Below are 27,431 nucleotides of genomic sequence, written 5' to 3' on the forward strand. Positions count from 1 at the left end.
CAGGAAAGAGAAGGGGTGAGGAGAAGGTGAGAAGGGAAGCTGTCCCTCAAGACTTCTGCTGACCCTATCACATGAGCTGGTCTAGCTGCAAGGGAGGCTGCCATACTAAGGATTTATGGCTGGGTGCATCACTAGATCAAACAAAATCGGGGTTCTGTTAGAAAGGGGGAAAGGGGAAGTCCCAGGATGGTGGATGTTGTACAGCACGGTTGACCCTAGGAAAGGAGATGGCCTGGATGGCCTGATCTGGTCCCACGAGCCCTCGAAAGCATAGAGCTGTCTGTGGTGACATCAGAAGATCCGAAAATGAGAGGAGTTAACACACCATTGCTGGTCTGAAGCCAGGGGACGCCGTGTGAGAAGCTAGATGGCAGCAAACCAGGCTCCGTTCGACCCTTTGGGGCTAGACTGTAGGCACCTCGTTTGTTATGTGGAAGAGCGAAGGTCCCAAGGTCCTAGGAGTGGACTATACTTTGCAAGCTAGTTGTTCTTAGGTTCTTAATTATTCCCCTGTTGTCCTCCATCGGTAGTTAACAAAGTCTTTAAAAATATCAACCTATCTCGGCAAAGAAGAGCCAGGTATTTGGGTCATGTTTTAGCATTCAAGAGAGAGTGACATTCATCAAGAGTGAAGACTGGGCCAAGAGCTGGATTTTGTTAGATGTTTGGAATGAAGTTTCCCTCTCATCTGAAACTTCAGGGCTCAGAGTTTTGCTTAAATAAGAAGCCAGTCATTTTTGCTCAACGAGTCTCACCTGAGGTAATAACAGCTAAAATTAACTGAACGCTAGGCACTGAGATTACTGCTTTAAGTGGATGTTTTTGTTTAATCCTCTCAAACAATCCTATGTGGCAAGTGATATTTTTATCTTCATTTTACCAGTGAGAAAACTAAGACTTAGAGACCTGATCTAACTTCCTCAAGAACACACGGTGAATCTTGGAGGAACCAGGGAGTAAGAGCCAGCAATCTGACTCCAGGCCTCTACCCTTATACCCACACCACCCGCCACCCCCCAAGACCCATAACCACCATGACTCTGGCTCCAACATCAACTCTGAAGTAACAGAAAGAAGGTAGGAGAGGCGAGGTGCCTAGAGAAGACCTGGTCACCAACTTTGTCAGGAGCCCTCAAAGAAGGGTCTACCCCAGGAGTCCCAAAGGTCCCAGCAGAGCCTTCCTAGGAGACTTTTTAGACTCTGAATGAGCTTGTTTCCTGGTCAACCCTTGAAGTACAAAACATAGCTCTTTCTTCTTGGCGTGCATGTGCAATGGTGACCCAGACTCGAGCTTCTGGAGGGTCACCTCCCTGAGGCTTTGAGACCCCCCATCTCAGGGGCTCACCATCACTAAATGAACCAACACTCACTGAACCCCTTTCTGTTTACACTGGGCATCCCATTCCAGTTACAATCTGGTGAGTCTCTGCCAAAAGAGTCCAAAAAACAACAACAGTTGGGACTCCAAAATGGCAGTTCCTTTGATACTCAAGCCCAGGATAAGTCAAAGAAAATCATATCAAATAGCTGATTTCTTGCATTAGACATATTCACTCCAGCTCAAGGAGGCTTTAGTCTGGTTGGCATTTGAGATACTTTTGCATTCCTGGTTTCTTCTCTGAAAATAGGCTGTGGAATTTGCTAAAGCCACTGACATCTTCAATGGCCACAATCCTGAGCTATGTATCCCAGCTGGCAAAATGCCTTCTGTCCCTCAAGAGACTCAGAAAGCCTGTGGTAAAGGAAGGTTACTGCTGAAGTTAGGAAAACCTCTGGGGGCGGGGGGGGGGTCCTTATAAAACATCTATTTCTCAATAGGCACATGGAATCCCACCTCTAGCCACAGAGCCTAAAGCAGCAGCATGGATGCTGGGAGGTCTCTGGGAGGTTCCTCAGATTGTGTTTCTTTTAAGGGATTTTCTTTACTTTGGCATCTCCTTTCCTCTAAATGTTTAATCCTTTTATTTGCAATGAAATGATTTTGCTATGATAACAACAAGCAGCCAGCACAAGTTTCTCTTAAATTGCTGGAAGCAACTACCATGCCTTATAACATGATAATAGCAAAGGATATAAATATTCCATTTGTGTCAGATCATGCTATTTACACCCTCCTAAGATATGGCTTAAGGATACAGATTACCTTTAAACAAGCCTGGCTGGTATCTTTGTTTTTTTGCCTTTCGGTAGAATTTTTAAAGGGCATCTACTGTTCTACAAAATTACCACTGAACACGGGAAGCGTGTTAACTCATGATGACAATTTGTCATTCATCCTTACCTCCCAGGATTTTACCAAGCTAGGCTTTGAGTGAGGACAGTTTATCTTATTCCACTGTTCCAAGATGTAGAGTTTTGCATTCATTAAGAGAAAAGTAATAAGTCCCCGTCTTGAAAAGCAAATACAGGCAAGAGCATGGAGTATCCATCAGTGTTCGAGTCCTGGGATACTGCTCTTCCGACGATGGGCTTCACATATGGATACCATAGACTTAATTATGTGGGGTCATTACTGTCATCTAGGATAAAATGAACATTCTTGTAAGAGGCTCTCCCGTATTTTCTTCTACCTTCATCAGCAGAGCAATCTTCTCTTCTGACGAGAAGTCACTGAAATTTCGCAGCGTAAAAATGGATACCGCTGAGTATTATCAGGCTATTCGCAGATGATGCTGTAAGTGGCTTATCTATTTCATTGCGTGAGAGGCAGAACATCACAGATAAGAAGCAGGCATTCGGCTAAAAACTTAACTGAACAAAATAAGAATCAGTGGTCTGCTGGGATTTAAACTTAGAATGTTGACATTCAAATCAATGCAGCACTTGAATGGCTGCCGTGAAAAAACTCTTACCACCAGTGACAAAGCCAAAGGCTGCCCAATTTCGACAACTTAATCATCAGTAGTTGCCAAAATTAGAAATGTAACAACGGTTAATGCAAAATGTCCAGTAAGGAAAAACAGGAGGGTTTCACATATAACGGTATAAATACATTCAAGGTGGGCATTTCCTTTTAATATTGAGATTTCGTAATAATCCTCCTCTCCCCCCCCCCACACACACACAGCCCAAAATCTTACCGATTTTTTTTATATCTTATATACAAAATTTTAGAGTACTTAAATTATATAACTATCCAAAGCCAAGGACAATTACTACAAAATGTGGAAGAGAGATTTTGATAACCATTACATGGAAACATGAAGTCCACTGTTCCTGGGTCCAATATAATTTTTTTCCTTCACTTAGATGTCATTTATTTTTATTATTGGCAATTTTATCTATAGCTTTTAAGGCTCTTTTTTAAAAGACCTGCCAGGGATACAGAAAAGTACAGAGAACAAGATCAAAATCCCTGTACCACCCACTCCAATTTAACAAAGGCTAGACTTTCTGCATATTTGATGCAGATTTTTAAAATCACCGAACCAAAAGACAGGAAAGGGAATCCAGGCAAAAGTCACTGATCTGTTCTGACCTTTCAGATGTGCAACAAACAGTAACCCCAAGCAGCAAGGCGGTCAGAGTCAGAGAAAGGACTCTGCCAGATCCCTCCCATGGCACAGAGCAGAGCAAAGCCAGCTCCCCGAGGGGCAGGAGGAATGAAGATACAAAGGTTTATTAGTTTCCTGTGCCTGCAGAACAAATGATCACAAACTCAATGGTCTAAAACAAGACAAATTCATTCTCACAGTTCCGGAGGCCAGAAACCTGAAGGCAGCATCGTTGGGCTGACATCAAGGTCTCGGCAGGGCTGCACACCCTGCCTTCTCCAGCGTTTGGAGGCCCCGAAGTTCCTTCATTCGGGGCCCGGTCACTCCAATCTGCCTCCACAGTCACAGCGCCTTCTCCACTGTGTCAATTCTCCCTCGGCCTCTTTTCCGTGAGGATACTTGTGATCATAGTTAGGATTCACCCTGATAATACAGCTTCATCTCCCCATCTTAAGATCCCCAGCTTCATCACATCTGCAAAGACCCTTTTCCCAGATAAAGTAACATTCACAGGTTCTGGGGATTAGAACCTCAGCCCACAAACCAAAGATGGGCCATGGGCTAGGGCCTCCCGAGCCCCGATACCTAAGTAAATATGTCCAAGTTGTTGGAATTCCTCTGTATTTCAATTCTTCCAAGCTCGCAATGGAAGGTAACCTTTATGCAAAATATCTGCAAAGATCGCCCCAACTAGATGGGCCTGGACTCAATATACTAGAAATTGGGCATTGGTTTCCCAATGCCTTGGACAGGTTGGTCTGAATGGCCCGTGGAGCAGAGTCCTGGGTGGGAACTGACGGCATGCCATTATGGAATATCATTATAATATAGATATCATCATCATATAGTGTTATATAATGCAAATACTCCACCTCCACCCCCAACGGCGATGCCTAACTGGAACTCTCTCAGAAACAAACCCAGCATCGGCTTGCACTGCCCCCGGTTACCCAGAGGTCTTGCCCTGAACCACTTCTGCCACCAACTCAGGGGAAATGGCATCATCCATGAGCCAGTCTCCTGGGACCCCCAGCAGCCACTCGCTACCATATGGAAATCTGAGATGCAAACAGCTCCTAGCAGAATGGGGAGGGCTGAGCAGAGTCGGGATCAGGGTGTCAGACAGAGCAGGCGATGGCTTTTACGAAGGTGTCAGGAGAAAGTGAGGAGAAAGGCAGCCATAACAGTGAAAACATGCCCTGAGGAACCTGGAGCTCCTCTGATAAGGGAAGAGACGCCACCCACACATCAGAACCCCCTGAGGGATGGATGGTCCTTCAGATACAGCCTTCCAGGCTCCCCCAGGGCTACTACTCACCTTTCGGGACAGTCCTGATTCTCTCTCTTTGATGAGCACCCAAATCCCCCAGATACCTAGTTTCAAATGCAGGTGCCTGGGCCTCACCCAGAGAGCTTGTAAGTCACTGAGTCTGGGGTGGGGCCCAGGCACCTGCATTCTTTAAGTCTCCCAGGTGGTTCTGGTGCATTCTAAAGTTTGCAACCCATAGAACCAGATCCTTTCCTCCTTCTCATCTTGAGACCATCCTTTCAGCATGTGCAGGAAGTCCTTCTGTCCCTCTTTTCTGAGTCCTTTGCAACAGTAAGACTCTGGATTCCAAGGGAAAGAAGAAGATACCTGAATGGCTATGAATCATCCAAAAAAAAGCACCTGAACAAAAGCCAGTTATAAGCAGCCTTCAGAGGGCAGTCAGCAACCTTAGCTGATGGAGAGCAGAGCCTTTGTACAGATGTTTTGTTTAGATGCCCAGGCCTCACCTTGGATATGATGAATCAGAGCCTCCAGAGAGAGAGATTCAGGTGTCAACATCTCTCCAAAGCAGCAAAAGTGACCTCTCTGCTCCTTCCCACCCACCTCCCCTCTAACACTTCCTGACTGCACTACTCCAAAACGCTCCTTCTAGATGGCAGTAGGCACCTTTAGCTTCTTGGGTAAACATAATTAAGAAAGTAAAAAACGCATGAAAAATCGTACAACAGATTCCTATTTCTAAGATTAAGGTTTTTCTACTTTCTGCCTCCAGGTTTAATTATCTGGGCCTCGTGTTTGTAGTGCCAAAAATGTGGTCAATTGCAAAGGGCATGGATCTGTTTGCAGAAAATAACTCCCCATGCGTAAAGGACTTTCAGCTTAGAAACTTTACGTAAGGAGTCTTCATAAAGATCTATTTGATTTTCTCAGCATCTCCATTCATTCATTCATTTATCAATCCCTCCTGAACACCTACTATGCACTAGGCACTGTGCTGGTGTGTAGGACACGGGAGACCACAGCAGACCTGTCCCTGCCATGCCTCTACCTTCAGGCCATAGTGATCCGGTCCACAGGCAATGACAGCACAGAGAAAAGAAGGACCAGGATGGGGAAGTGTAAAGTGGAACCAAGGCATGGGCAGTCAGGGAGCTTTCTGGGGAAGGAACACTCAGACCGCATCCCGCAAAGTAAGCAGGAGACAGTCTGGCAGAGGCTGGAGCAGCAGTGTCCTGGGCTGCCCACCACTGACTGCCATCACGGGTCTGTGATTATCTGTTGGCTTCCACGCTTTGTTCAGAGTACCCCGTCCTGCTCAGGTCAAGGTAAGGTAAGTCCTCCTACTGCTTGCTTTGTCCCTGGTCTGACGCTATAGTTGGGTGTGTTGTCATCTCCCTGTTAACATCATTAGCGCTTTAAGGGTCAGGACCATGATCGTGATCACGGTCACTCACTTCTCCCAGTTTCTGGGTCCATTCATGTATGTGGAGCCACACGGTGGATTGTGGGCTGCACTCTGTATTTATAATGAACCCTGACATTTACAATCTGAACTTAACAAAGCATAACCAAGGGGACAATTAGTCATATTACCAAGAGCTTACTTCCTTTTAGGAAAAACGTCAAATCCAGTTCCTCTCCATAAAAGCCCTACATGGTTTGCAACACTTACTTCCATGTCACCAGAGATTGAACAGCGACATTAATGGGTCACATTTGAAGGGTGATACTCACCAGCTGAGGCATCAGGAGGTCAGCCAAGTAGACAAATGCAGCTCCAAGGGTGAAGCCCACAGCCACCGGGAAGAAGGCAAAGGCACCAAAGCCCCCAGAGGATGTGGCCATCTCAACTGCTGGGGCCAGCAGGGACCAATAGGAGGCCGCTAACATGACCTGCAAAACCACAGTGAGCAGCGGACCGTTAAACCAACCACAGAAGGCCTCCCGCGTGGGTTTCAGTCACTCTCTATGGCCCGAATGAAACCCTACAATGTCACGTGTTAGGCCTTTAGTTCTCCACGGTAGGTGCCATCCCAAACCAAGAGGCTGCCATCAGAATTCCTGAAATTAATGCTGTAAGAACTCAACTTGGGGCAGAATCGTGTTGACCTTGGGAAGATGAAGTCTGGTTCGCTGCCATCTAGCTTCTATTTCAATGGTTCTCAACCAGGGGCAATTGTGCCATCCAGGGGACAGCGGGCAATGCCTGGAGACATCTTTGGTCGTCACACTAGGACATCCAATGACTAGAGGCCACAGATGCTTGCGAACATCCTACAACGCACAGTCCTGTCAACAAAGAATCACCTGGCCCTGATGTCAATGACCCTGTTGAGAAATCCTGTTCTAATTGAAGACTTCTGGGACACGTTGCTTCACCAGCGCCAGTGTATTATTATAAGACAAAGGTTTTCCTTATGTCCAGTGGAAATTTCTCCCTTTCATATTTACATATTAGCACTAGGCCCGCTCTCTGGAACACCCAAGAATGTGTCTTTCCTCTGTGATACATGACAGCCTTTGAAATACCTGGGGACAGCCAGTGAGTCACTGTCGGCTTGGTCCCATCCATCTTCCTATCACTGAAAAGGAGGAAGGGAACAAACATCTATTGATCACCTATCATTTCTAGGGAGCAAGCTTCCCATTTGATATCTTACTTTATCATCACGAAAACCCTGAGAGGTAGATATTGTTTTCTCTTGCTATTTGTAGATAAAGAAACTGAATCTCAAAGTGATAATTTGCCCAAGGTCACAGAGCCAGTAAGTGGCAGATTCAGGGAACTGAGCAAGCAGGACCATCGATGAGGGGGAAAACACAAGCAAAGAGAGAAAAACGAAGCTGGAGCAAGATCTCAGTGAGGTCAAGCCAATAAAAGCTTCCCTAGCACTGAGCAAATTAAAAGTGCATCATGGTCATTTACTCCTGTACATGCAATGACATCTCCTCAGCTGGAGTACTCCCACTACCCACCACAACCACATGACAGTCATCACTGACATGCAAAACGTTGAATGGGTTTCTAAAAGTGACTTAATTATACCTTGTCTTTTAAAAAGACATCTGCACCATCCATCTCCAAAATAACATGCAGAGTGACAGAGCCAAGTGTCACAAGAGTAACAATAAAGGACAAATCCATACAGAAAGTGACTTCCCTCCTGCCAGTCTCATCCACACACAGGTGTTCTGGGCTAGATTCTCCCAGCAAAGGCCTCAGTGCCACTCCCGGAAAACTGCAGATGCTTCAGGACCACCCGAAAAGAATGCAAATGTCTCATCAGTTCAGCTCCCTGGGACCATCGAAGGAAGCCGGTGGGCTCCTTCTCCTTGCCATGGTCCAATCCCTCCCTTCCCCAGACTGCTGTCTCACCAGCTTTAGAATTCAACAGTCCTTGGTAGCTGCCGTTCGTGGTGACCTCCCCACCCGGGAGGACCTGCACAGAGGACCTGCCCAGCAAGCCCTCTCCTTGCAAGTTTCAGGGCCTCCCCTACATCCCCGCCATCAACAAATCTAAAACCATGACCCAGGTAAGGACTCTTTTCCATCACATCCTCAGGCCCTCCTCACATTCCATCTTTATCAATGTAACTGTCCTGCCAGACGTTCAGGGATGCCCCTCCCCGCTGGGGGTTAGGGTACCACACGGAAACCAGGAGGAGACCGTGGAGGTCTGGGCGCTGTGTGGAAGTGACCAGCATGCTCCCACATCTCAGCTCAGCCTCCTCCCCAGCCCCATCCATCCCTCACCCCCGGCCACTTCTCCCAAAGCCTATCTTCATTAAATTCCTTGCACAGGAGTCCTCACGTCACGCCCTGCTTTGGGGGAAGCCTGCTGAAGACTCCCTCCCAGGCACATTTCTCAGGAAGAGACTCAAGGACGCGTTTCCACAGAGCAAGAGTCCAAAGGGACGGAAAGAGGGGCTGGAGGGCTCCCGGGAAGAGCAAACCGTAGAGCCCTGAGAGACCTGAAGGTGTGGAAGAGATATGTACTTCTGGGTGGGAGGCTGATAACAGGGGTACCCAAAAAAGTGGGCAAAGCAAGAACATGAGACCTTGATTAACTCTGGAAAACACAAAATGCACAAGAAAGGAAATAAAAGAATAATATTTACAGTCTTAAACATGTAAGCTATTTTTATTAATTAATTAATGTGCTTATTTATTATGGAGAGATATGTATATAATTCGCCATTTTGAAGTTCTCAATTCAGTGGCATTAATTACATTCAGAGTGTTGAACAACCATCACCACTATTCCCAAACCTTTCTTACCACCCCAAAGAGAAGCCCTGTAACCATTAGGCAATAACCCCCCACTCTCCCCTCCCCCAACCCCTGGTAGCCTCTAATCTACTCTCTGTCTCTATGAACTTGTCTCTTCTACATATTTCTTATACGTAGAATCATACAGTATTCGTCCCTTTGTGTCTGGATTATTTCACTGAACGTAATGCTTTCAAGGTTGATCCGTATTGTAACATGTGTCAGAGCATCATTCTTTTTTATGGCTGAGTAATATTCCATTTATGAAACTGTGACTATTGAACTAACCTAAAAAAAACATACTGTATCGACAATATAGGGTGCAAGTAGGGATAGAAGAACCAGATCCTCTTCTTCTATGCTAGAAAATCATTACATATGTTTACAGCTGGGAAAAAGTGAAAAAGCAGCAAAGTTATCCATAGCTGAGTCACATAGAGACAAAAAGCTGAAGAAACACCTAAAACGGCTGCTCACGTTTATCCTAAGAAGCAGGAGTCAGGGTGGGGAAGGCAGCAAACTACTGGTTTGTGTTACAAACCTGGTAGAACAACCCGACTTTTTAAACTATACATCACATCTCTAGGGGAGATTTTTAAATAAACTGATTAATATAATTTGAAAATATATAAATATATAGAAGTAAATATTATAAGTAAATTTATAATACGATTTTTAAATGTTTTATAATAGAAAACTGATTTCACAGTGAAAATTCAATGAGGGAAATGCTACTACGTACAAGAACTCAATTTCCAGAAATGTTTCTGCCTGATAATGAGACACCCACCTGGACTGTGTGTTTTTGTTAAAAGCACCTAAATCATAACCTTGAGACCAGAAAACTGAAAAGGACTGGAGGAGACACTTAAAGTCAGAAGATATTTACAAACTCTGAGAGAAAATCACCCATTTCTCTTCAGTAATTCCCAAAACCTAGCAAAACTCATATGCTCCTTTTTTTTCAAAATATCATGCAAAATGCCATAGGGATCTGTGCTTCAAAATGCTATTAATTTCCCTCTAGTGTCAGAAGTACCAGCATAGAATAATCAAAGATCATAAGCTAACTCCCTAGCCCACCGAACGCAAACCTCCTCATTTGTGCTTAAGTTCTCATTTTGGGACAATTTCAGCTCTGGAAATATAAATGAATTGGTGAAGCGTTCCTTAAGGAATACATCCAAATATTCGGGCATGATGGGGGCAGTTAAGCATTTCCTTTATGATAGCAACAACAGCTTAAAGACCAGCAGAAAATCCAAGCCACAAAACAAACTTTCCCTCTTAATAAAACGGGGGGAGACAAACACCGCACACTGATCAGTACCAAGGCACTGAGCAGCAGTATCCGTTATTCAATGGCACCATCTCTATAGAGCAGCACGAAAGTCTACAGAGACAGGAACACAGTTCAAAACAACCGTGCCCAACTTAAGGCCTGCTCGGGTGGGTCCTCCATCAATGTTCATTGAAGCAAATGAACACGGACTCTACCCCCGAGGCCACTGAATAATTAAGGAGGAAGCACAACCCTGCAATCCATACAAATCAAGGCAATAATTACTCCGAAAGTACAGTCGCCAAGTAAGGTGTCTCACTCTGTCTCCAAATCAGATAGAAAATTCATTTGTAAAAGTCAATTAATAGGTACCTAGTTCATGACTACTGCACGACCAACACATGCTGGGTGCCAAGGAGCTGAGAGGGAGAGAAAGGGTACAAAGGCTGAGCCGGGCCCCGCCTGAGGACCTGGCTACACACCACGGTGAGAGGGCACCAGATGTCTGACAGGGTAAACAAGGAGACATCTGAAACGGCGGGTGAGGAAGTCTTTGGTCATTCCAAGTAAGGAGATGGCAATGCTGTAAAAAAGAACATCGAAGAAAACACGGTGAAGGGCTCTTGAAAGTTGGCCAGGGCTTGGAAAGGAAGGAGCAGTGTGAGCAGTCTCGGGGGCAAACATGCCTAAGCTTACTGGCGGAAAAGAGGGCATTGGGGGGGGCACGAGATAGTTGGGTATAATTCAGAAGGCTGGCGCAATGGCTTGGACTTGAGACAATGGAGAGGGGCATGAGGCGGGGTTACAACTCTGGTTGCACACTAGAATCGCCTGGAGTTTTCAAAATACAGAAGCCACAGCCCCTCCGCAACCGACTGGAAGAGATTCTCCAAGAAGGAAACCAACAGACTGGCTGCTGGGTTACTGACAGAGCCTACATGGGAGGTGGTGAGGTCTGATCAGGACGGAGGCAGAGGGACACGGAAAAACGAAGATAGCTGCATGCAACCCTCCAGGATGAGGTTGCCCGTGTCCACTCAACATCGAGTCACCACCCATCAGAAAGCCCTGCTGGGCGGCCTCATGAATTTTGCACTGAGTCAGCTTTCCAACTTGGCATGTCAAGTATTAGTCATGTCTCAAGCATGAGTCAAATTCACATGGGGGATATCTCTGTACCTAATTTCCTTTTATCAAAAAGTCCTCATAATATACCAGCTTCATGTAATTTTACAGAATTAAACCTAACAGCTCAAAATAATAGCCATTTACATCCAGCCCCAATCATAGTTATTAGTTGGTGCAGACCTGCTTGAATGATGTGACTCTTGTTAGCTACACCTACCCAGTGGAAGTGATGGGCAGGGGCTTGGCCTACAAGTTTGTGTGCACTCTCCCAACTAAGAAAAAGCACTTGAGCTTAAAAAAAAAAAAAATAGTCTACCCTCTGACCCAGTAATTTCTCTCCTAGACAGCTGCCCCAAGAAAAGTGAAAACGTATGTCTACATAAGGCTTACACAAGAATGTTCACAGGAGCTTTATTCATAGCCCCAACCTGGAAACCACCCAGGCGCCCATCAACAGCAGAATCGATAAACACACTGTAGCATGTTTATAAAATAAGGAAAAACTACTGCTATCACAACATAGATGAATCTCAAAATCATTACACTAAGTGAAGGGATGCTATATATATACACACCATATGATTCCAGTTAAGCACAAGAATATGCAAAACTAATTGATGGTGACAGAAGTCATAAAACGGCCGCCCCAGAGGAGGGGACGCACTGGCTTAGGCAATAGAAGCTCTTTCTGCACTGACAGAAATGCTCCATCTCATTTTGAATGGCGGTTACACAGGTGTATACAATAAACTCATTGGGCTAACACTTTAAGATCTGGGCATATATGTAAGTTATATGCATTTTTTAAGAAGCCTTAGGAAGGCTGCCCCAGGTTCTGATGAGCCACATTTGCACTATGAAAAGTATATTGGGAACCCAGGTTCTAGGGTCCAACCTAAAGCGGTCCCTCTGGGCATAGGCTTAAGTCATTCAGCACAACCGGCAAGTACCTGACAAAGCCCAGGCCCAGAGCTGAGAGTCAGGCCATTCTTAAACGCTAAGCATCGGCAGTATTAGACAAGCACAGAAATCCTATCCAAAAGGACCTCTTAGCATCCACTCTCAGCGACCACAGGTCTTTGCTTGTGAGGCCCCAGACTGCACGAAGGTCCTTGAAGAAAGGAATCACCCAAAACATGTCTAGGCTTCAGATATACTGACCAACAACCAAATTCTAACTTCCTCCGCCAAAACAGGGGAAGGGGCCAAAAATGAGTTAGCCATCAAGCCCAGTCCTGCTCCAAATCTGAGTTCCCCTTCCCAAGCGCAATCAACTCAAGGCATATTTACTCGGCAACAACCGTGTGTGAGACGCCCACCTGGACTGCAGCACCCATTGGCAATGATGGTAGCTACACCTAAACATGACCACAGCGCTCCAGAGTCAAATGCCATTTAGACTCTTTGTTGGAGTTCCCTGTTCCTCTTCCAAAGACCGACTATTTGACTGACAGAGAGGGGCAAGTATACTAAGTAGTTCAGGCCTTTCAAGGTAGGTTCACACTAGCTAGATGCCAAAACCATTAACTCCATGCAGACTTAAAAAAGAGGGGGAGGGGCAACCTTACTGAACCTTTTCACCAGCTGCTCACCATGACAGCGAGAACATGACACTGCCCACGGCACCCTCTCCGTGGCAACCAGCCACCAACCATCAGCACCCTCTCAACTTCGGCCTGTTGACAGACAACTGCACCAGCTGGTCAAGCCCTCCCCACCCAACACCACCACCCACTCACGCTGATCCAATCTGTCCCGGGTCTGGCTGCTAGCGAAGTAGCCCTGCCAACATATGAAGGAGGAGAGAAGAGTGAACCCATTGAGAAAAAACTCAAACACCTAGGGAGGGGGTGTTTACCCCGCTTTGCTGATCTGCCCCCAGAGAGCTGACAAACCACCAGACGACTGGCTTTGTGCCTCTCTGCTGGAAAGAGAGGCTCCAAGGCAGGATCTCCATGGTCACGAGAAGGAAAATGCCAACCCTTATTCCAAACAAAATCACGTTTCATTTTCACCACCCATGAAAACATGGGTTGTCACAGTGTTTTCTGTCCTAACTCACCTGAGGAACGTAAGAGATTCCCATCAGTATGGTGGCAGTGGTCCTTGGAAGGTGGAGGGCAGAGGGCAGGAGTGATGGGACAGAATCTCAAGAAGGGACTAGATGGAGTAAGAAAAAGCCCCCCACCTAGGCTTACCTGATTTAGCAAATTAGAAAAAAAAGTTACTTAACTGAATTCAAATTTAACTGGCCATCCTGTATTTCATCTGGCAACCCTGATTAGTCCCACTAGCAATTCTGGGCCAGATCTACCATCCATTTTTCTTCTCTCCCTCCCACTTTATGAAAGGCAAATACATCACAGCAGGTAGAAGGCATGGCTCTGGAGCCAGACTGCCTGACCCCAGCCTCAGCCCCACCACTTCGAGCTCCCAGCTGGGAGGCCTGGGGTGAAGCATCTCTCCGGGGCTGCTATTTCTTCATAATGGAAAATGGAAATAACAAGAGAAATAGTGACACTCCTAAGTAAAATTAAATGAAAAACAACATTTACATAAAGACTGACCACCTGCCAGGAACCTTCCTAATCCTCCTAACATTAAGAGTCAGGTACCTTATCCCTACTTCACTTATGGGGAAACTGAGGCATGGAGCAGTGAAGTAATTAACAAAGTCACACAGTAAGCGGCAGAGCCAAGATTCAGTCCCAGACAGGGTGGCTCTTGAGTCCCTGCTCTTGACCTTACGACCATCCCGCAGGTGGCGTTTCTCTCCTAGAGCCATTTTAAGGACCAAATGCAATAGTGCACGTAAACTGTTCAGCACAAAAACTGGCCTAAGGACTCTATAAATGTTAGATACTACACAGGCGTATGATGCATCTCTATTTTTTTTTTTACAATTAGAGCAAATGCTATGTGAGAAAATAACCAAACAGGAAAAATGAAGGATTTCAGAAGGAACCTGGGAATTCAGGGAGGGGACACATATAAAGAGAAAGACCAATTATTAATATGAGAGGGCTCCGAGTGCATGGGATAAACCTATGAAAGAGGCCAGGATGCTGGAGGGGGAAAAACCACAGGGAGAACAAGAAAGATTTTTCCAACACTGAAACCATGAAAACAACAAAAAAAGAAACGTTTGCTCTTTTTATGGAGTTCGAGTCAATGAAATTTCCCACCATGCGGAGCAAAACAGCAGAGAGATTATAAAATAACACGAGCAAAGGGAGGAAAATGAGAGGCTCAGCCCAGGAAGTCCAAGAGCCAACTAATAAGACTAATAGAGAGAGAGCAAAGGACTGGCGGGGGAAGCTATTAAAGGGACATAAAACAGCATTCGCCAGGACCAAAGGGCACTGGCTCCCCGAGCAAGCAATTGCAAAATACATTTATTTAGAAACGGGGGGAAATTTTCTCAAGAAACCAACAAATGGTTACTTCTAGAGAACACAATGGGGCCATGGGGGGGGCTGCTTTCGTTTTTTCTTTATAAGCCTTTTATTAACATTAGCTCTTTCTAGATGGGTGCATCTCGGACCCTGATAAAAATAAACAATGATTCCAAAAATCAAGCCCAACTTAAATGCCCAACAAGTCATTGGTAAAAAATGCCACGGTCACGTGGCAGCTTAGTGTAATTCAGTTTTATCTCAATAAAGCTGAGAACAAGCATCGTGGCCAATTTGTACGAGGAAGTGCCATGCATCCACCAAATAAGAAAGGGTTCAGGACGTTCTAAGTAAAGGAACATGTTTTTATACATAAACGAGAAAGTACAGAAGGCCATGCTCCTGAGAAGAAAGGCCTGGAGGAGTCTGTGTGGGAAACAATCAACTGGGGATGAAGAAGGCGGATCCAAAACCGTAACACCCAAGTTCACTGGCTCACACCAATCCCAACTTCTCGCGTCCTACACCCATTTCCCTTAATGTCAGGTAATAATCAAGATGTTTTGGGCATTTACGAAGTGCCAATCACTAGGCTAAGTGCTTCAAGTATATTTACTTACTCGTCCACACAACCCTGTAAAGGAGATAATTATCTCCACTTTACAGATGAGGAAACTGAGGCTTACACAAGTCTAAGTAACGAGCTCAAGCTCACACAACTAATCAGTTGAGAAACCAGGACCAAACCCAAGCAAGGTGGCCCCAGAGCTCATCACATGTCCACCAGAAAAAGGCCCCACCCCTCAGGGCCCAATGCCCCCTGCCCTCAGCTCACCCCAGCTGCTGATGGTTTGAGACATTTCCTGGCATGACCACATCCTGAGAATTTCATCATAATCAAATCGTGGGGAAATTTTCAAAGTGCTTCAGAGATGTAATGAGCTTACATTCAATTAGTTTCTTCCTTGGGAGAACCAGAAGGACCGATTTCCTTATAGACTCGGTGGGGAGGGTGTTCTCACGGCCTATTTGTTGAGATTTCATTCTGGTGTTCCAGGGAGGTAAATCAGTGCATACAGAAGATCTGGAGGAACTTGGTAGGCCTGAGGGCAGCCAACCCCAAGGAAACCTCTAATGCACACGCCATGCTCACTCAACACTTGATTCAAAAATATTTTGAATGTCGGCTGTGTTCTAACCCTTGTACCAGGGACCAATGTTCAACAGGGAAAAGACAATCCCTGCCTTCTAGATGTGTCTAGTTTGGGAAGGGAGACGTGAACAGGCAATTAGAGTCCACAGACAATCGCTATAAAGAGTGAGCACAGAGGGCTCCAGGTGCTTGTCAAGGAAGACTGTGGAGGGGAAAATGAGATGTTGTTGCCTTAAGGAGAAAGCTCTCGACCATACTCCCAGAGGTACGGAGCAGGCAAACCCCTGACGTTTTGGGAACTAGGTCCATGATAAGAAGGCCGAAGTGGAATCTGTGATAAGGCAAAACTCTCCCTTGACTGGCCGGGAAAAATCTACTTCCCAACACAAGCTACACACTGCCAGGAGCAGTCCTGTTCCAAGCCAGCTGGATGCTGGCTCTCTCCAGCAGGGAGGGGCTACCTCTCCAGGGGCCACATGAGATGAGGTCCCACTGAGCATGCTGCACAATGATTCATGATATGGGGTGGGGGAGTATGAAAATATTTAGGTATACTAAGGCTCTCAAGTAAGCACAGATCTATAGGGCGTAGGACTCACCCTCCTCTTTCTTGTACCCATCCATTCATATCCATTTATCCATATCCATCCATCCATCCACATCCATTCATCCATCCATCCATCCATCCATATACATTCACCCATCTACTTATCCATCCATCCATATCCATTCATCCATTCATATCCATCCATCCATATCCATCCATCCATCCATATCCATCCATCCATCCATACCCATCCATATCTATCCATCCATCCATATCCATCCATCTATCCATCCATCCATTTATCCGTCCATCCATTTCTCTGTCCATCCATCCATATCCATCTATCCACCCATCTATAACCAACCTTCCATCCATCCATATCCATCCATTCATCCTCCATTCATCCATCCATCCATTTGATCATTTGTTTATTTGCTCACTACATAAAAAAAAAAAAAAAAAAAATGTATTGTGAGCCTCCCACATGTCAGGAATACTTTCTTAGCATCTTTACGGCCTTACTCTTTTTAAGACTGCAATCCTCAGAACTCCCACCCCCGCCAGGACACTCTCCTCCTCCTCCTTCCTCTATGGTTCTCCATCACATCTCTGTGTGACATGCTATATGTTCTATTGTACAGTTTGTGATCATGTGACTCTCTGCTAGAATGGCAGTCCCACAAGGGTAGGAATTTCTGTTTGCTGTTTAGTGTTTTATCCTCAGTGTCTAAAACAGTGCCTGGCACACCGGGGTGGGGGGAGGGTACAAGAGAACCACTGGGGGCTCCCTTCTTTTCTCCACCACCCTACCTCCCATGGCCAGGTCAGACAAAGGAGTCCAGCATGGAACACAGTCCAACCTCCATCTATTATATGCAAATAATAAAACCTACAGCTACAGGATTATTATAAAGGTCACGTGAGGTAATGGATGGAGAGTGCTTTAGAAGATATAAAGCAATAAACCAATGCCACGTAATAACATTTAGGGCTCATGAGCCCATAAGATGCAAGTGTTCCTACAGTCAGCTTACAGACATCCCCACCCCATGGATTTCTTCATGCATAATTGCAAAGTGTCCCGCAAATCTGAATCAATAATCTATTTAAAGCTTATACACAGGCAGTGACTCTGTGCCCCTTCCTCCTGCCTTAAATATGATACTAATCTGTTTTGCTCTTGTTTATGCGTTTAACAAATATAAATTTTTTTTCCACCATCCTGGAGAACTAACTCACTTAGCCCCTGGGCTGTCGAGGTTAATTTCTTCACAAGAAGACCAGAGCTTCAGAAACTGAGAGAGGTTTCCAAAGAAATGCTACAGAAAAAGAAAGAAATAAATCTGTACACAGGTAAGTGCGAAGGCCCCCCTTCCCCCTTCACTTGCCCGTCAAAGGCACAGATCTGGAGCTGAATCTCCACGCGCCTGGGGTTCCATCCGTCAGCTGTTTGGCCAGGCTGGGGAAACGGCTCATGGCCCCGAGCCAAAGTCAGGTGCAGGATTAAAAGTCAGGGCACCCTGACAGCGAAGGTCGGCTCCTAAAGCGTTTGCCTCCCTGGTACTTCACCCTCTGCTCCGGGGGGCACAGAAGCAGTAAAGGGTCGGGATGGATTTGACCTCCCACTACTGGCAGGAGGGAGGAGGGACAAGGATTTCAGTTTCCGTGGAGCCATGAGAAGCCTGGAGGTAACAGACTTGCGGCTAATCACAGAGATTACAGGCAGCTCAACTAGAAATACAACCCAAGGGCTCTGGACTCCCGGTCTGAGCCCAAACACTCTCTTTATTACTGCCGAGGATCAGAGCTCTGCCCAAACACCCTCTTTATTACTGCCGAGGATCAGAGCTCTGCTTCCCAGCCTCGGCTGCCCAGAGGGGCTCCTCTCCGCCGGGACAGCTGCAGTATCACAAAGGCACTCGGAAGGCCCATTCCTCAGGGTGGGAGGCATCAGGGAGGCCAACAAAGCCCGGAGCTCCATCCTGCACCCGGTTCTCACCAGGCTCCGGGCAAGGCAGCCAGCGATGCTTCTCAGCCCATGATTATAGCTCCGTGGCCTCCACCTTTGTCATCAAACTCAAGGGTCAATGAGACAAAGAGAAACCACAGCCTGGCACCTTCCCTCTGCTCTGCCCACACCCCCACCCGAGAACAACCAGGACAGGCTTCCTCTCCACTGCTCCGCCCCTGGCAAAACACTCTTCATCCCCATAAGTCACGTTCATAAAATGAGGCAGACGCCCCCACAGAGAGGGAAGGTGATGGGAGCCTGAACTGGAAAGAGACTTTTTTACCCTAAAACAAAAAGAAAGCAAAGTCCTACAGGTACAGTTAACAAAACCACTCAATGCCGAAGCAAAAAGATAAGAAGAGGTATTTCTCCTGGCCCATCCCATTCCACAGCCTGTGCACCCACTCTCAAGAGGGATGTGAGGAAAGCTTCCAGGGAGGTGGCGTGACTGTCAGCCACAGAATGCTACCTCACCCAACGGGTGGAAGTTGGGGCCCAAAGGGAAGCTGAGAGGCAGGATGGAGAAAAGGTGAAGGCAGAGGCCATGCGGGTGGCAGTGACAGCTGGCAGTGGCAACAGTGAAGGAACAGGGTTCTAGAAGGATGGACTGTCATCGGGCATCACCTCTGCAGGGGAGGGGGCAGATGCCAGGGCAGAGCCACAACATTTTGCAGGCCCCACCAAGAACTGGAGAGTATTTCCCCTCCCACAGAATCTATGTGGGCCTTGCCACTTGCTTTGGCCGATCAAATGTGACAGAAGTGAATCTGTGTCAGCTCCAGGGTCTAGGCCCCCTGAGACCTTGCGATCTCCATCTGCACCTTCTCGGAACTCTTCCACAGTCAGGTAAGGACGCCTGCGCTACACTACTGACCCATGAGCCGCCGTGTGGACAGAGGCCCAGACAACAGGCAGCACCAAGGCCCCAGACCCATGAGTGAGGCCCTCTCATACCCGCCAGCTGAGGCAAGCTGCCAGATGTCCGCAGCCTCATGAGTGACCCCAGGCAAGACCAGAAGAGCCTCCCAGCTGAGCCCAGCCAACCCAGAATCATAAGAAATGAGAAACTGTTGTTAACATAAACCACTAAGTTTGGGGTGGTTTCTAACTGGCACAGGCAGACTTGAGCCTGAGGGGATGTAGATAGACTATCTAAAGGTGGAGCCACACAGAAGAAAGAAGAGCCAGGAGATGGAGAAACCCAGGTCCTGGTGATTTCCTCTGATCCACAGAGTATAGCAGTATCTGAAGACACCTCTACGTGCAGATATTTCATCTGAATTGGCTCACACATTTTCTTTCTTCCTTATGCCAGACCGAGGTCGTTTTTCAGTCACCCATGAACCTGGCTGATACAAAGAGAAGGAAGACAAAAGGCTCTGGGGCAAAAGAGTGAACAAAAAAGAAGTCCGGGTCCCCAGAGACTCCTACTTTCCCAGCAACAGTCTCTGGCTTTCTTCTACCCAAGAAGAATCTTTCTAACTAAGCCACTCTTTTTCAGGTCTCAGTTATTCTCAATCAGATCTAATCCCAAGCAGAGCAGCAGGAAGCATCACCATCAGTACAACTAGCTGTGGGTGTCTGGTTGCCATGGAGACTGCGCTAACACACAGATTCCAAACCCACTCAAATGAGAAAGGCCTGATGTAAACCTGAGGGACGCCCCCAACCCCTCGCCTCCCCATTCCTGGTAAAGTACCCCCCTCGATCCATAAGCCAAGAGAGTGATGCCAAATTCACCAACAGCCCCAGGGGAAGTAGCCCCAGGAATGCAGCACCTGTGATCAGCTTAAACCTCTTTGGCCGCAGTCACAATCAAAGGATGCCAATTCCTCTCAGCTCTCCAACAGGAGTGTCCTTTGCTTTCTCCCTTCCTAACTCCTCTGCGTCCCCCAAAGTCAAGGCCTCTGATGAGTCAAGGAGCCACCTAGAGTAACAACAGCCTCCAGCCCACCTCTCTACCGCCAGCCCCCCCCCCCCCCCCGCACACTCCCAATGGCTGTGCTATCTGCTACCCACAAAACTTGCTTTCTGAAAGTACAGCTATGATCATGTCACCCTCTCAAAAACCTCCAGGATCTCCCCACCAAATCTAGAGAACAAAGCAGAAATTGTCTCCCCTGGGTCCTTATGTAATTCCCGAGTGTCTGGGTTCCCATCGCCTTTTGCCAATTACCTTCTTACAACTATATGCTGGCCTGTCTCATGATTACAGGTGAATGTGGCTTCTCTTCTCGGCCCTACCTTAGTCCCTTGCAAGGAGTGGTTATATCTTCGCATACTCCCCACAATACCTTGCACACAGCAGGTGCTCACTAAATGGTTGATGGCTTGGCCTAAGGACAGTTCTCTCCCTGCTCCCACATCCTGGGCAGGTGCTCTCCAAGAAGAGAGCACGGCTCTTCTGCACACAGAGCCACGTTTGGGCCATTTCTAAAACTGCACAGGGCGCCTTTGACGAAGCTTTGGTTCCTGGCTCCTCTCCCTCCTTGTGAGCGAGCCACTGCTGAAAGGCAAGAACTTGCGGCCCATGGCAGCATTCCCACAAAGCACGTGGAAATGGGAAATAGCTGGTCACGGTCAACCCTCCAGACTCGGAGCCATCGCTGGAGAGCGTCATTAATTTCCGACAGTGAGCCCATTATCTGCTGAAAACATTATTTGCCACTTGCTACACAGACATAGATTCAGACAAGGTCTCCTCATGAAAGTCTTTCCTAAGAAACCAGCTCCCTGTGGGACTAAATAATAGATATTAAATTGCCTCTTCATGCCTAGAAGTGAGCTTCTTGACCTGGAGGCTGCCCTTCTCTCCTGCAGTTTCAGGGTCTTGTCCACTCCTCTTCCTCGATGGAATGTGTGTTGACTTAAGAGACTTCTCGTGAGTTCATCGAAAAGAGCCATCAGAACCAGAGCCAAGAACATTGAACTGGTGACCCTGGATGTTTGGGCCTCTCCAAATTCATCTATGCATTTATCTTTGGGAACAATGACTGCTTTCTCATCCCAATGAAAAGATATTCAATTGCAGGTTTAAACTGACCATTGAGTAGATGACTGGTGAATGGGTGAAGCAAAAATCTAACCACAACACTTCACAATAGCCTTATGACAAAAATGATCATGCAGACTTTCTCTGGAGCTCACCCCTTAAAATGTGCAGATCCAAGAAGCCCTTAAAGAAACATCAGTCCAGCCCCTGAACGATTTGGCTCAGTGATTAGCGCATCAGCGCCTGTGGACCAAAGGGTCTCGGGTTCAATTCTTGGTCAAGGGCACTCACCTAGGTTGCAGATTCAATCCCCAGCTCTTGTCAGTGTGAGTGTGGGAAGCAATCAATCGATGTGTCTCTCTCACATCAGTTTCTCTCTCTCTCTCTGTCTTTCGCTGCTCCCTCCCCCCTTCTCTCCCTTCCACTCTCTCTAAAAATCTAAATATCAATGGAAAAAATATACAACAAAAAAGAAACATCAGTCCAATGTCTTCAACTCCCAGCAGAGTCAACAGAGGTCCAACAAGACTAAGGAGCTTGGCCAAGGTCACACAGCTGAATGCTGGCAGACCCTGACTTCTCAGGTGTTGGCTCTGCCCTTACCTGGCAATTCTCCATTCTGGATAAGCCCTTTACTCTCTCTGGATTTCTTTCCTGTCTGTAAACAGAGGCAGCTGGACCAGACTTCAGCTAGAAGGCATGGTAGATTAAGAGGGGGAGCTCTACAGTCAGACTGTGGGTTCAAATCTCAGTTCCGCTCACTGTGCAATCCTGAACAACTTATAGATACTGGCCTCAGTTTCCTCATCTGCAAAGTGGGGGTACATAATAGCACCTGGTATACACCTCATAGAGCTGGTATGAAAATTAGATGGTCACCAAGTGCTTGCTAGAGCACCTTATACACAGTGAGGGTTCATTAAATGTTAGTTATCATCACCATCTAAAATCTTCTCCAGCTTTAAGGTTGTATTACTCCGGGACTCCAGCGGAAAATGACGACTATCCTCTTTCTATCTACTGGTAACATTTCTCCCCATTTCCTGCCTTAGGCCAAACCAAGGCCAAACCCGGGCACTGAGAAGATAAAGACAGTGATTGCTAGAGATTTGGAGGGTGATTAAAGGAATCAGGAGACAGACAAGCAAATGGGTTTTAAGAAGCGTCATTGGAGGAGAGCTGATTAATGCTTCCAAGGTCCTGCTAATGTGAAAAACAAACTATAAAACATTGCTCAGCACGTTTAAAATACATATGACCCTTTGTGCCAGAAATTTCTCTTTACAAGAACATGTGTTTCGATGCACAAGTAAATACTCTATAAATATGTCACTGCAGCATATTACATACGTATTTCAATGCACATATGACACATACATAAACATATGCACGACTGACTATACAATCACATTGCACCTGTACAAGGTGCAATGGGACCCCAGTCAACTGACCAACAGTTGCTTTTCCCTTTCTTGAGATGTTTATTAAAGCAACTCAGAGCTGTGTTGAGGAAATACAGTCCTTAAGACACCGGGCACTATGGCTCATTTAGCTATCCTGACACTTTGTAAGTGATTAACAAAAATTCTCCAAGGATCATGCTCAGGGTTGACACTGGTGACCTCTGGAAATCGAGGGGGAGAGGCAAGGGAGCTTTCCTCTTTTTTTTTTTTTAAACTTGAAAAACATCTGCATTTTTATACATTCCACTCTGTGGCTAGAGGTGATACATCAGAATTCTCTAGACCAGGACTTCTCAGCTTGGCACCACTGACGCTGGAAGCTGGATGATTCTTTTTGGGGGCTGTTCTGTACATTGTGGGGTTTTAGCAGCATTCCTGGCCTCTATCCACTAGATGCCAGTTGTGACAGCCCAACATGCTAAACGTCCCCGGGGGGCAAAATCGCCCACTGTCCTAGCCAACAGATTAGGTACATTAAATATACATTATTCTTTGATAAGTATAAGTGATCATTACAGCTCAGGACACCTAGGCTCTGCTGCCTGTCCCTAGTTTGGGAAACATTTATGAGACTCCATCCCTAGCCACCAGTGCCACTGAGGTTTCCCGAGTCTGAGTCCCAGCTGTCTCCCACGTTATGCTCTGACTTCTATGTATCCGGTGACCTGCCAGGAGCTCCTCTGTGCAACCAGCTCATACTCAAGGTCAATTTTAGAAACGCAAATGACTTCTATTCTGATCAAAAACACATAAATAACTTTTAGGATCTTTTTTTTCCTACCAACTACTTTAAAAATCACAAGTAAAACTATTTTAACCCTGGCTGGGTGGCTCGGTTGGTTGGAGTGTCGTCCTGCACACCAAAAGGCTGTGGGTGTGGTTCCCAGTCAGGGCGCGCGCCCAGCTTGTGCGTTCTATCCCCAGCTGGGGCGCGCATGGGAGGCAACCGACTGATGTTTCTCTCTCACTGTCTCTCCTTCCTCTCTCTAAACATATCCTCAGGTGAGGATTGGGGGGGGAGTAAAACTATTTTAGATCCTCACGGTTAAGTGAACACCATAATACACTGGTCTGATGGTAGTTTTAAGAAGTTATGTCTTAAATGTTTGTGTCTTAATGCTCCCAAATCCATGCTTACATCTCCTGAAGACGCTCTGTTTTTTCTTTGTTTCCTTTTGTTTTTTGCCTTTGGCTCCGTAAATCTTAGAGTGGCTTCTGGCCTAAAAGTAAACCAGAACAGGACCCCCGAATGCCTGGTCGGAAGCATTAAGACAACACAGAACAAAAGACTTCCTGAGTGTCCCACCATAAAAATGTTGAAAACCTAGGCTCCCCCATCACTCATTTTGAACTTGACATTTAAAAGGCTTTCATCTAAGTTTATGGAGCTGCAAACGATCTCACTTCTAGCACATAAACAGTTTAAACAACTGTTTGATCAGTCATTCGTATGTATCCAAGCAGCACAGGGATTTGACTCCCACCACTACCCACCTAAAAGTTCAGATAAGCGGAGATGCACATTTGTGTTTCATGCACTTTTCTGAGTTATACTCTACACACACCAAAAGGCACAGGCAAGCTCGCCTTCAAAAGTCAAAAAATTTGCTTCATTCCTTTTACTCCAACTTGTATTTAATTACATTTCCCCGCAGACTGTGATCCTGGAGCAACGCATAGTTTAGGCTAGAGAGTCTATTATTGATTCCTTAACGTACCTCTCTTCAATATACTTATACATTTCAATTCCATTCTGTAAGATTTCCTATGAGCCTAGGGCTCTAACTGCTTAAAAGCAATTTCCTGGATGGAGTTACCATCACAACCATTAGTGGTAGGAAACAGATTCATAACAACAAAAATATAATACTGTACATGGTTCATAATTATTAAACATTAAAAAGGAACATATTCTTGGAAATGCAAATTTTCACGGATGAGGCTTTTTCTTGTTTTTTCAATTCATTCGTATATATGTGGATAAATATTAAGTAGTCATTGCTATAAAAAGACAGGCACCAATTTGTTTCTATTTTCCTTTGTTTTCTTTTTTTTTTTTTTTTTTTAACACAAGACACTGGAAAGTAGATATTTTATTATAATATTGTCATTTTGTTCTGTGAACTCTTTCCAAGTTACAGGCCCCAAATCTCATTGTGGTCCATCATGGAAAACTATTTTTAAGGATCTCTGTGCTAATGATTTGATTAGATTCACATCGAAGGGCAGGACAGCAGCTGAACTGCTCAACGATTTGTGCCCAGTGATCAGCGGTTAGCATCCTCCACTCTCTCCACACCACCACCACCACACAGGGTCCCTCTGTTTACGCGTGGAGGCTGTGCTCCCCAGAGGCAAGGAACTAAGGTGAGAGCCTGTCTTTCTCCTGTGAAATGGGAAAGGGAGGCTGAGCCAGGGAGCCTGGGAAAGGAGCCCCAGCTGTCAGGGCATTGCAGGCCAAGCAGCTCAGTGAAGGACAAACCAGAAGCTGAGGACCTGGAAACTGTGTTAACACCCTGGGTGCACCCCTGTAACACTGGGCGTGTCCCCACCTGCTCTCCACAGTGCTGCTGACTTAGAGGACCTCTGGGAGGTCCCACCCCCAGGCTAGTTTTTGCAAATCACAGGTCTATTCAAACAGGAGAAAGTAACTACATCCTGAGCAACCAAAAGGGAAAACTGCACGTTACATGCCTTCTGATGGGACTCACGCAGCTGGAACACAGGGCACCACTATGACATGCACAGACCCAGGAACGGAATCTGAACTAGTCACACCCCTAGGTCTCTCTGGGCTCACAGGAGATGTGGACAGGTGTTGGAGTATAGCAAGGGATTATTGTTAATGCCACGGTGACTGGGATTAAAAAAATACAAGGCATTCTGGGTGACATTACATGTCCGGGATTCCCTTTTACAAACTATTCCAACCTCCCAAGAAAGTTGGGGGAAGACAAATGAAATGAGATTAGCAAAATGTCAATAATGACTGAAGCTGGCTGCCAGATACCTGGGGTACATCATAGAATTCTCTTCTCATTTTTATATGTTTAAAAATTTTATATGTTTAAAAATGTCTATAACAAAAGGTCTTTTAAGGCGGGGGAGGAGGGGGGGGAGAGAAAGAGAAGTTTAATTAGTGCCAACAAAGCCCAGTGCTAGGCCTTTCCTAAATGTTATCTTGTTTTATAAGCCCTCGGGCAGCTGCCCAACAAGGCTCTTTCACTGTCTAAAGAGAGGTGGGGCATTAAATACACTGGGAACAAATGAGGTTGGTGATAAGCGGGAGCCCTTAGCACCTGGAGATCAGAGACCATCCTGATCACACCCGGAGAGACTGGAAACACCTCTCAGCAGAGAAATGTCAGAATAAACAAGTCTCAATTTACATTCCTCCTATGACATGCTACTTACCCCTGCAGCAAAGCCGAGACTGCCATCTAAGATCCGCCTCTGCAAATGAAAACAGGGTGTTTCAGTTTCTAAGGGGTATTTCCTGGGACAAGAGGGAGCCATAACCCATAAGAGAGCCACATGAATAAAGACTGGCCCACGCCTGCGTTTTCAAGCTTTACTGGAAGCCTGGATCTGACCCTTTTTAAAATGGGCCAAAATACGGGGGGGGGGGGGGGGGGGGGGAATTTTTTTAACTTTCCATCCATCCCACAGCCAGAGTCTCCTCTCAGTGTGGTGCACAGCTTTCACGGGTTCCCATGTTACCTCTTACATTCTCTGTGAATCAGGACTAAGAACCTTTAGTAAGCAGCTGGCCGAAAAGACAGAAACTGACAAGTGTTGGCGAGGAGCGTGCAGACCAACCAAAACCATCCTGCGCTGCCGGTGGGGGTACAAACTGGCACAGCCACTGAAGTGACCACAGGCACACCCTGTGACCCAGCAGTGCCACGCCTGAAACATTACCTAACAGGAACACATACTCAAAGTCACCAAACACGTGTACAGAAATGCTCTTAGCAGCACTGTTTGTGAGAGCTGAAAACTAGAAACTATCCAATGGGTACATCCATTAGGATATATTTATACAACAGAATACCATACGGCAGTGAGAACACACAAAATATATATGAATGGCGCTCACAGTCAGGCAGAGACATCCAGTAAACTGGAAAACAAACAGGGTGAAACAGGCAGACACAGAAGAGCACATACTACATGATTACTCCATTTATATAATGTATAGAAACAGAGAAAACTACTCTCTGCTGTTGGAGGCTAGGAGAGGAGCTGCCTTCTATTGGAGGTGGGGTGTGGGTCGTGATTAAAAGGGAGCCTAAAACGGCTGCTGGGGGGAGAGGGGGTACTGTTCTAGTGCTTGATCTGGGTACTATTTTCATGGGAACATGTGAAAAAATTATCAAGCTGTACATTTATGAAATGAGTATTTTTCTATATGCATCTTATATTT

General features: G+C 46.2%; 1 protein-coding gene across 1 annotated transcript in view; it reads right to left on the bottom strand.

The window, feature by feature from the left end:
• The window catches only part of SLC39A11 (solute carrier family 39 member 11), a 158,338-nt gene that overhangs the window by 125,200 nt on the left and 5,707 nt on the right, over positions 1–27,431 (bottom strand). The window contains exons 3-4 of the mRNA XM_087826329.1: positions 26,420–26,458; positions 6,499–6,657 (exon numbers count right to left, since the gene is read on the bottom strand). Of these exons, the coding sequence (XP_087682455.1) occupies positions 6,499–6,657; positions 26,420–26,458 (198 nt within the window). The remainder of the gene's footprint in view (positions 1–6,498; positions 6,658–26,419; positions 26,459–27,431) is intronic.

The sequence above is a fragment of the Miniopterus natalensis genome, chromosome 17, assembly GCF_054644295.1.
Source record: "Miniopterus natalensis isolate mMinNat1 chromosome 17, mMinNat1.hap1, whole genome shotgun sequence".
Classification (NCBI taxonomy): domain Eukaryota; kingdom Metazoa; phylum Chordata; class Mammalia; order Chiroptera; family Miniopteridae; genus Miniopterus; species Miniopterus natalensis.